Below are 11,320 nucleotides of genomic sequence, written 5' to 3' on the forward strand. Positions count from 1 at the left end.
ACCAGTAAGTGATTTTTCTTATAAATAAAGTAAAAACCTCAAATTGTCAGGAGAAAAATTGCTAGACAAAAAGATGCAGTTAGCTCAAACATATGATAACATTTCTCTTAGTCACATTTTGCCTGATAGATTTATATCAGCAGACCAATAAGGTCTATCAAATCTGCAAAAATCTAACGCTTGTGCCAAAATTACAATATAGTCAATCAAGTATACAAAAGCAACGTTCCAGCTGTGTTATGCTACGGAGACAACTATAGTTGGAACTTGTGCACGCTAAATTAACTGAACTGATTTTTTTTTCACCGTAAGCTGTTGAGAAGCTGCACAGGGCCTCTGATATCTGAGTGATTCAGACAAACTGCCAAAAAATCTCTACAGTTTACACTTTTACACACATGTGGGATACATGGAGACGCCGTTGGTTGGAAGAAAAGGCACATTTATCAGCAAAGCATGGCCAAGATGGTAGCGAACAAACTTTCACCATCATTAACCGCAGGAACATAGGCCATCATACGTCAACCTTGGTTCTGCCCACGGCTACACCTCTTGGGGGGGCATGTTATCAGCCTTCATCTGTGGTAACAGAGTTGAATATATGATGTTCCAAATCGAAATCTGTGGCTAGACAGCACAGGTCTACCTCTATTTCAAAACTGGCTACCCCACCACCTCACTCTTCATCCATCTTGTCCTTCAGATCAGAATTTTCCTCCTCCATCTTGTCTGTCAGCGTGGCATTTGCTTCCTCCGTCTTGTCCGTCGACGTGGCATTTGCTTCCTCCGTCTTATCCGTCGACGTGGCATTTGCTTCCTCCATCTTGTCAGTCGGCATGGCATTTGCTTCTTCCATTTTGTCTGTCGACGTGGCATCTGCATCCTCCATCTTGTCATTTGTGCTAGCTTGTACTTCCCCTTGTGTATCCTCTGTAGCCATGTGACCCTCGCCACTCCCTTCACCCTTGTTCCCTTCCTGTGTCATGTCATCCTTTGCCTCAACACCATCTTCCTCCATCCTATTATCGATCACTGTGTCAGTCGCACCACCATTTTCTTCCACTGCCATGTGCTCATTTGCATCATTCAGAGCACTACCAGCATTCCCATTTTCAGAAGGGATTGCATCAGCAATATTTTCTGGCACTGCTTGAGGCAGTTCATTTGCTGGAGGAGCATAATACTGCATGTATTGCATCTGTTGCACAGAGAATTGTAGTTTTGGCTTAGGGTTTTTTTGGAATACAAAAAATAACAACTATTTATTTCAGAGAGATACTGGACAACATACCTGACGAAGATGTTCCAGCCTGAACTTCACTAGATGATCAATGTCTTCAGTACCAGTAATGTAATGAATGTTTCCAGTTTCCTCCAAAGGTCGCTCGGTAAAAGGAGTGCACTCCTCAAGGTTCAGGGCGAGCTTATCAGGTCTTTGGAGGAGCAGCTGGAATGTCGGTTGCAATTCATAACATTGTTCAAACAGTGAACGACGGCAGAACACATACAGGCCCAGACGAGCACGGGACATAGCTACAATAAGTCTTCTGACATCACGAAGATGACCCACAAAACGGGTACGGACAAGAGAGAGTAAAATGAAATCATTTTGCTGGCCCTGGAACTTGTCCACAGTGGTAACCTAGATATGATATGGCATCGATGTCAGTACCCAAAACAAAACGAAAGCCGACAAACTATTAGCAAACACCATACGTATTGCAAATTACCTTGTTAGGGGGCTCAATATTCCATGGCTTGCATCTTTTGTTGATAACATCACGAATAAGAAGCTTCTGACCATTGTAGGTGGTTAATATTGAAATCTTAGTGGCAGGGTAGCCAATCAGGCGCATATAGATATACACACTAACAATATACTCAGCCTCGCCTTCATTCTGGTAGAACCAAGGAGAAGGTGCTGACTCGCCTTTTCCCTTATAATCAGGAACATCAACTAACTGATACTCAAAAGAGAACCCAGCGTTAGCTTTATGGAAGATTGCTTGCTCACGGACATAAGGCAGATCTCCCAGTTCTCTGTATCTCCAGTTATAAAGTTCAGCAATACTAGGTCTTGCACGACCTTGAGCATTGAGCTCAATATAAGGGACACCAAGTCGAACAAACCTTGTAAAGAGACTCTGGTCCATGTGGCTGTACTTCTGAAAAGCCATGTTCTTCACAACAGGGGGTAACTGATGGTGATCACCAATTAAAATGCAACGTTTAAGGCGAGCATGGCCATCTTCCTGCCGCTGCAGCAGCATCGGTATAAAAGTTTCTATCTCCAATATCTGTGCACTTTCTTCCATCAGCAAATTGTCAAATTTGAAACCTAATTGAAGAAAGTCTCTCCTCTTCAATGCTGCATGAGTACAAGTCATAGCAACTATCTTGGCCTGTTTAGTCATTAGATAGTTTGCTCGCTCCACTGTTGACTTGAGTAGCTCAAAAGCCCTACACTCTTCCAGCTCTTGGAATATTATAGAAAGATGTTTGAAACAACCTTTCGCTGCATGCATATCCATCTCAAATGACTCGCCAGTAAAAATAGGCTGCGGAGTATCTGAAAAGAACTCTGAAAATGGGAAGCGATCTTTGACGAAAGAGGGTTTGTCTTGATTTTGAGCACAGGCAGCTAAGAATTGTTCCCAACGGGCATAAACATGTAATAACCAAAAATATGCAGCAGTTTCACATGTGTAGCCCACATCTTCTGGAAGACGAAGAGATCTCGCCAATTTAGAAACTTCACCGAGCAGCTCTAGCCGTCGGACCAGCATAGCATTGACACGACCTTGACGACTAAAATCAAGATCAGTGGCCAGTTCTTGCTCACCCTGACCAAGGCGGAGAAGGTACCTAGCAGGCACATCCCTCTGGCAGAAAAAAAAAAGTATCAGACGTCCTGTAGCAAACTAACATGCAACAGATAGTCGCATTAAAAATATTCTGCAACTATACCAAAAAACATCTAGCAAACATACATCACCCATCATGAAGTGAATAAAATGATTCCTGCCACCAGTCAAAATACAAGGAAAATAAAACATATAAACTGTAGTGTTTAGGCATGTTAAGCAACAATGTATGTAAGCATGAGGTTCAAATCCCTCACTCCCTCAGAACATGTATCTTTTTACCTTTGGATTCTATTAACAGAACAGATCAGAATCAACAAGGAGTAAAACAAGCATGTTGCAATTATTACATGGAATAGAAGGGAAATGTTCGACTAATTTTCAGTCAGGTGCACCAACAGTAACAAGTCACTCACACTAATGTACAGCACAGCATTGACACGCCACATATCTTGAAAAAGTACTGATGTAAGGTAAGAGGTAAAAGTTTAGATCATATATTGCGCAAAAAAGGTACCTGCATTATCTTCTCAAATAAGTCATTCAAAGCCTGATTGGAATGGGTTATAATCAGTGTTCTTTGTGAAGGACAGTTGTGATATAGAACATTTAATATCTGCACAGCTGTATCTGTTTTTCCCGTACCAGGAGGACCAACAACCATTGTCAACCCAGGTTGAATACCTGATATTATAGCACCAATCTACAAATACATAATATTGTCACGGTCAGAATTTTTAAGGTCAATAAGATCCACATTCATCATGAAAGCAAAGACACTAGCAGATCACACATATTGAGCCTACACACATGTCAGTGTAGGCTTATTCTATATACTTAAGAGAGCAAATATGTTATGTACTCGAGTTCCAGTCAGATAACCATTGCATGTACACTTAGATAAAAATAATGATTCTTGACCAGAGACAGTATCATATCTTCGAAGTTGGAAGAAGCATCTAATATGCACAAGAAATGCTCTAAATGTGCCTCAATGCACCAATTGAAACTATTAGATTGTCTGATAGTCTGAAGAGTACCTGAGTGGGTGTGAACCTCACTGAGTTCTGTTTAGGTTTATCTTGAGGATATGGCCCAGGATCAGCTGGAATGTAACTTTCAACAATCAGTTTCTCTTTCTGAGGCTCCCCATCAGCGATATTATTACTCTTAACAGTCAAATTGGAGTTCACGTTGCCAGGTAGAGCATGACTGCTTTCCCTCATTTTCTTGGATAGCCTAATCTTAAAAGGGGGACTTGGATGCAGGTTTTCTGTACCATCAGAATTGATAAATGTAACCTGAAAAACTCAAGCATTAGAAGATTGGAGATTGAAGATGAAAATGAGAATAGATACACTCCGAGAAAGCAATTTTTTTAATCAAAATACATACCTGGTAATCTGGAAAACTTTGCTGAACATGGCTGGCATCAAGAAAAGTGTCCTTGAAATCTATAACTTCCAGAAGATCAGGCATATTCATCCACTGTGCAGCTGAAGGATTTCCATAGCCCAAGAATATGTTATGCAACCATTCTGGAACTACACATGTTTCGTTCATTAGATCACGTATAGATTCCAAGATTGCTTTGAAATTATTCTCCTTGGGTTTCCTTCTCATTAGAATATTAAATGTTCCATACACATTTTCTGCGCCCTTCTCTGCTGTCTCAGTAACATCAATGTGGTACTGTGCTGTATCTAAGGCAACTCGGACAGTACGAATCTCACCTTTGGGTGGTTTCCACTCTTCTCGCTTTATCCTTCCTGTGAAGTCATTCATGAGTGTTCCTTCCTCATCACGAATTTCAATAACCTCACATCCACGTACATATTGCAATCCTAACCTTTCTGGCACAGTTGATTTTGCAGCCTCTTCAGGGCTAAGAGGTTCAAAAGAGGGGCGGATTGACAGCAAAAATAGAACATCATGCTCCTTCAGAGCATCCCATTCAGATTTTATCTGATGCCTGTAGCTTGATATGCTGAAAGTAACATCAGCAGTTACAGCAGAAGGCTTAACTTCTCCAATGTTTGGCTGCTTCACTTCTGTAATCTTAAATTCCTTAATCGGAACAGCCATTCTGGACCATCCACGGAAGGCAGTCTCTCCTTCATTGTTGATATAAGCATGTAGATGAGGAACAGCTTCCTGAATGTCTTCACGAATTTCATAGGTTGATTCAAGACGAAACAGATTGAAATTCCTTAACAAATAATCATGAAGCGTCAGGAATTGGAGATTGAGTTTTGGGAGGGCAAGGCAGCCTTCTCCGGAGTAATTAATGCTAGGAACAAGGCTTTCATCCCACATGATCTGCTCATTTGGATACAGAGGAAGTGCGTTTACTGCATCTTTTTGGGATTGCCGCTTCTCAAAAAAAGCAACTAGGACTTCAATAAGAAAATCACGCCTTCCACTGCATGGATCTTTCGCTGAGATTAACTTAAGCTGCTTAAAAAAGACATATTAGCACCTCAAAAGCATGCATTCAGTTACACATATAAAATAAATCACTAATAAGCAATTAGGAAATACTAAGCTATAAACCATGAGAACAACTTTAAAGCCAACCCCAGTATGGAACTAATTTGTTGTTCGGGTGAAAATACAAAATAAATGGTGAGCAATCATTGTCATCAGAGATAACTTCTCTGACCTTTGACTGGTAGCTGACAGTTCCATATTTGCTCACCATTGATGTCATTTAATATGCACAGGACATGCTAGGAAATATTAAAATGAGAAGTATTTATTTGGTGGATTAACATATGACAAAGTTGGAAATGCATTTGCTGCTTATTTTGAGACGGTGTTTACTGCTTTTGAACATATAATTTCTTGAAAAGTGTTTCTTGCTCCACACATTTAAAGGCCTAAGGAAGCCGGTGCATGTCAGATCTCAGTGTTGTTTATAAGGTGTATATCATGTGCAGGTTCCAATATCCAGTGATTCCCAAATGCAATCACATGGGAAGCAATTTCATTTGAACCCTGCAGCTAAGATCACCAAGGCAAAAGGGACCCAATGTAAGTCTCACCTCATCAGATTGCAGCCTCATTGACAAGTGGAAGAAGTAGAAGCTAGACAGCTCAATCTAAGAGGATACAGCCTATCCAGCCTATTAAGTGCTCATGTACACCCAACCTCAAAAAACATACAATGTGTGTGGAAATTTCCAACAAACTACTATCAGATCAGTCACTGAATGGTCAATTATCCAAATGACCAATTGTATGCATGTGGTTTTCATGCTATTTAATTAATTTAAGTCTAGATATTGGAGCACCATCGAACTTTGAAAAATAGACCACCCATGACAAGCAAGAAGCATATCCAGCTGACACATGTCAGGGAATCCATTTGCAAACAACAAAAGATTCTGACATAATTCATTGACAACAAGGACAAACTAAAATGTGAAAATTTTCACCTTGTTACAAACCAGATCTTGCAGTTCCACATCTGACAAGACAAGTAGCTTTTTTGCTAAGTCAGCTCGCTTATGGAGTGAACCAATACTAGACAAGGCAAAATCTCGCAACTGCAATAATTTTAAAACAAAAAAAACAATAAGTCTTCCATGTTACTACTAGTGTACAAGAAATTGAACTGCAAAATGGAAATCAAATTAGACAAGACAACAAGGTGGACACCTTAGGCACTTGTTTAAATGCTAGTAGCTGAAAAGCTTGGAAACGGGAATAATGCGCCTGCAGGACATCATCATCACCGAGCTGTGTCCCAGAGTGATCATTAATCTCAAAACCTTCATAAAACTGCAGCAAGTCAACCAACTGTGCAAAAAGGCGTCCCTTCTCATGAGTATAGAGTGCACTTAAGTGGCACTTGGCAACAACAGCAACATCAGCAACTAGGGGCCTCAAAAATCTGCAGATTATAACCAACAAAAGTGGTCAAAGATAAGACAAGCCAATGGAAGCTAAGGTTCGTTAGCAATGCCGCTTGTAAACGATATTCAAATGAATCAAGGTATTCTTTTGCTTAGGAGTATATAGCTGTGTTTCTTGAATAGACTAAAGAAATCTATGTAAAAATACAATGGAAAAATGTTATGTGCGCATGATACGAGCTTATAGAAACAACCAGATCACAGAATTGACGTGATATAACCAGATCACAGAATTGATGTCCTGTTATGAAAATGAGAGATTCTGACAGCAGAAAGTAAACACCCTTGAATGGAGGGAAATACAATGGTTTATGGCTTCATGATTTGAATTGCTCAGGGTGGACAGAGCCAGGTACTCACAATTTGTTTCTATGATTATTTGATGTGCAAGAACATTGAGAACTGCATGGTCAAAAAAAAGGCAGTTGCTCTGGATATAAATTCTATCCCAGGTTTCCATTTGGATCCATGAATGAACTGAAGAATTATAAGCATTCAAGCCCCTAAAGGCTCTATATGTGGTGGATGTTAATATCATGAGCCCATGAGGAACTCGTATTTGCAATAACAACATAATGGCAAAAATAGCAGAGCAGGATGTTAAAGTTCTCAGGTTCTTGGATCTAAGTGGAGTGTGCGTGTAAAATTGAATGACTTATTAGGTAAATCTACTCTTACAAAGGTGCTGCATACAGGATTAGTAGTTACATACATACCGTCTAGTAGGAAGCTGGCTTAACATGTCAATCAAAAATTCCATAAATCTCTCACAATATAGGACACAAGAATCATCGATCTGCCCACTGAGCGACTCGTTCAATACAGATTCTTCACCAGCATCTTGATTGGATAGTATGACCTTTGAATCGAGAATCTACAAAGAAGTTTCACACGAGTTAAGAAAGATTCATATCTAGCAACAACTGAGTAAGAATAATAGTTTCAAAGGTGCACCTCCAAGAACTCTTCAATTAGATTCCTAAGGAATTTATTCTCGAGCATTTCAGAAGGGTCAATAGGTTGGTCAGCCTTTTTTGCTTCCTTTGCCTCTCTTCTTTTGATTTTGGTCCACTTCTTAATCAATTCAGGGTTAAGGCAGAGTTCCATCTGTACATGTTTGAAACAAAGATAAGAAACCAAAAGTTAGCACATAAAAAAATATATTCATAGGGAAGAAAACCTAAAATTACCTGAAGTCGTCCAAAAGATAGAGTATTCCACAGCTTTAGGCTTACTAACTGAAGTATCGTTTCCCGGACAAGCTCGTCCTCCAAACTCTGCAGCAAAGCATAAAATAAATGTCATTGTATGATCCCAATGTGTATACACAAGAGTAAGCCCTGCATAACTAAATCTGAAGTTATTAGCGCAACCTGACAATTGCTCGTAATCTTGAAATTATAAAATAAATATCAGTGCACATATCAATTCAATGAAGAACTTATATCTCCATTTAACCTCAAGATCAAGTATGTAGTAGTTGTCTAGTTGAAGACAGGTTATTAAACAAAGTATATTGAGAAAATGAAGCTTCAACATGTGATGCAAATACTGCCCCAAGGAAAATAAAGTGAGTACCTGAAATGAATTTATCATGAACAGGAGGTAATTTGTTTTCTCCGCCATATTAAGAGCCCTTTCCTGCATGATAGCATAAGAAGAAAATTTCAGAATAAGCATCGTAATATCAAAATATTTTCATAGGGAAACCATCCAGGAGCCATAGATCCCATACTGTCATAAGCAGGTAAGTTTTGAGCTGGAGATGGACAAACAACCAAACTATTTTATATGAAAACAGCTGGTATACAAAACAAAAAACAAAAAAGAATGTAAGCAACACACAACCAGTCTCCCCTGATGCCTCTCAACTCTATGACCCAGCCTGTAAGAAATAACAACCAAGGCACCTAGACTACTTGAGATTGAGAAGAATAGTACCAGAGCATCAGAGAAAGAAATGCTCTGCACAAGCTCTTCAACTGGAGCTCAAAACAACTGAACAATGAAGTGGGGAAAGCATCGTCTGTGCAACCGAATCAATTTAATCCACCAAGCATAAGCTTTGGTAATCAAATCTGATGTTCTCAATTCACCACCAAGGCACCAACTATACTGACTACTACATCTCACTACCTCTTACATCTTGTCCAAAGTGAAATACATATAATTGCCAACACCCAGATTTATCCATGCTCTACAAAAATCATTTAATGTAGATTTCACATGAAACAAATTTGAATGGCAAAGCAAAATCAACACAAACCTCTTCCTTGAGCTTGAGAACCCGCCACAGGAACCCCTTGAATGCATCCTTCCGGTCATGGAAACATGTCCAAGCCGCCACATTCTCCCGAAACTGCACACAAGGCCCAAACCATGTCAGAAACCCTAGAAATTGTCCGAGCTAGCAGCAGGCAGCAGCAAGCTCTCCAATCCAATTCGGGGGCAGAGGCTGACCTTCTCGTTGACCATGAGGATGATGGACATCACGTGCTCGAAGGAAGCGTGCGCCGGGTCGAAGTGCGGCCACAGGTAGTTCTCGAGGTACTGGCTGACCTCGAGGATCATGACGCGCTGCAGCGGCACGGTCTTCCGGCCCCGCCCCTCGACGCGGAGCTCGGTGGCATAGATCTTCCTGACAAGGTCCGCGTCGAAGGCCGACGCGGCGGCGGGCGTGCCCCAATGCTCGGTGGCGACGCGGGTGAGGCGGTCCCGCTGGATGTCGAGGAGCGTGATGGAGCCGCCGCCGGTTGATGCGGGGACCTTGTCGGGCGCCGCGGCCGTGGCGGGGGCGGCGTCCGCGGGGAGCGGGTACTCGGCCGCCCGGGGGTGCCGGAACTCGAAGACGCCGGTGCCAAAGACCTTCGGCATGGCTGGGGCGGCGGCTCGGCGAGGTTTAGGGTTTGGGCGAGGTTCGCAGGGTTTAAGGTTCGGGTGGTGGGTTGGACAGTGTGAGCGAGAGTGGGACGGTGAGGCCGCGGCGGCGGCGGCGGCGGCGGCGGCGAGAGGGAGATGGGATTTGAAAGGGGGAAAGGGGGTTTAGCCGGCCGTCACCATTTTTTCGGCTCAAGCTGCAGGAGTCCGGTACAGCCTACAGCAGAGTCCCGTTTCGTTTAGCTCACGCCATGGGGTATGGACCACGCCCGGTAACCGTGAGATCGTTCGACTTCGAGGATACGTCGGTTCTCGCTTGATTCGCTCGTCCTGCTTGCTACCATCGCACGAAAATTTGAACAATTTCCCCCTCTTCGTCAGGGATTTCATTCAAGTTAAAAATGATGGAGAAATTTTCAGTTGAACCTGGAATGTCTGACATTATAAAAAAAAAGAAGTCGAGGAATATAGCCGTACATGTACCATTTCATCTACGGGGTGTTTGGTGGGTGATTAAAGTTTAACGGGTAGTGTAGTATTTTCGTTTTATTTAAAAATTATTGCGTAACCATAGACTAATTATGCTAAAAAACTCATCTCACAAATTACTCTCTAGCCATGTTTTTATTTTTATAAATAATCTATATTTAGTATTCTATGCATGTGTCCAAACCAAGTGTGGTGCTTGGAAGGCTAACATGGAAGTGGTGATCTAAAGGACATTTGAGATGCTTAGTTGAAGCAATCAAAAGGATTGATCAAGAGAGCAAGCAACACCCAAAAGAGAGCTAGTCATGCTATTTCAAGTAATATTCTTAATAGTTCTCTCATGCAAGCAATGGTCAAAAGAAGAAGCAAGTCAACCACAACAAGATAGTACACTTGATCATAAAGTGGTTCTCATTTCACATGGGTGAAGATTTGATCTATCAATTGGCATCTACAATTGATCTTCACCAGGCTTATAGTTGGACTTCACATTGCTATTTGGAGCTAAATTGGAATCTTATTGACTATCCTCTACTCCAAGATAGCAAAGGTATCATTGTAATATGCATGATCATTTCATACCTTACTAGTATGCGGTTAGTGCATATAGTACATGCTTATTAGGATCATGCATGACAAATGAAAAGTTTTAAATTCATAACCTACCACTATTGCTTGAATGATTAGTTGATCTAGTGGTATGTATATGAGTTTGTTCATGAGCTAGTAAATCCAAGTACTTGATCTATTTTGGATTGTTAACAAGTGACAAGTACAACATTGGCAAGATAACCCTTAATGTGAGGTGTGAAAAAGCTTGTCATTGGTTCAAACCGGACTTAGAAGCTTTAGCAAATCAACTTAGTTCAAGTCAACATTTAGAAGCTCATGATGATTAGAGTACGAGAACAAGACAACAATGCAAGTGGATATCTAGACTTAAATGTTTCTTCAATTGGTATCCAACAAATGGTACTCATGATGATAGCAAATGTTCAAGATAGCAAACAAGTGGTTCCATACTAGAAGACCTTAATTGGTAGAAGAATCCCATATGGTATCGGACAAGATATTTCAAGTGATATCACATTTATACATATGGTATCTATCATACAAGAAGGTGGTTCCACAAGTGATCCTCAACTTTAAGTGATCATCAAGCAAAGAAAGTTC

General features: G+C 41.1%; 1 protein-coding gene across 1 annotated transcript; it reads right to left on the minus strand.

Annotated features, from left to right (window-relative positions):
- Positions 80–9,928, minus strand: LOC8077122 (intron-binding protein aquarius). Its single transcript, XM_021451846.1, has 14 exons — positions 9,242–9,928; positions 9,048–9,140; positions 8,360–8,422; positions 7,972–8,058; positions 7,736–7,888; positions 7,498–7,655; positions 6,525–6,759; positions 6,302–6,412; positions 4,260–5,318; positions 3,905–4,165; positions 3,382–3,567; positions 1,731–2,882; positions 1,292–1,642; positions 80–1,198 (listed from the first exon to the last, which is right to left on the minus strand). The coding sequence occupies exons 1-14, from the start codon at positions 9,653–9,655 to the stop codon at positions 677–679; spliced, it is 4,845 nt and encodes a 1,614-aa protein (XP_021307521.1). The 5' UTR covers positions 9,656–9,928; the 3' UTR covers positions 80–676.

Source organism: Sorghum bicolor, chromosome 1 (genome assembly GCF_000003195.3).
Source record: "Sorghum bicolor cultivar BTx623 chromosome 1, Sorghum_bicolor_NCBIv3, whole genome shotgun sequence".
Taxonomy (NCBI): domain Eukaryota; kingdom Viridiplantae; phylum Streptophyta; class Magnoliopsida; order Poales; family Poaceae; genus Sorghum; species Sorghum bicolor.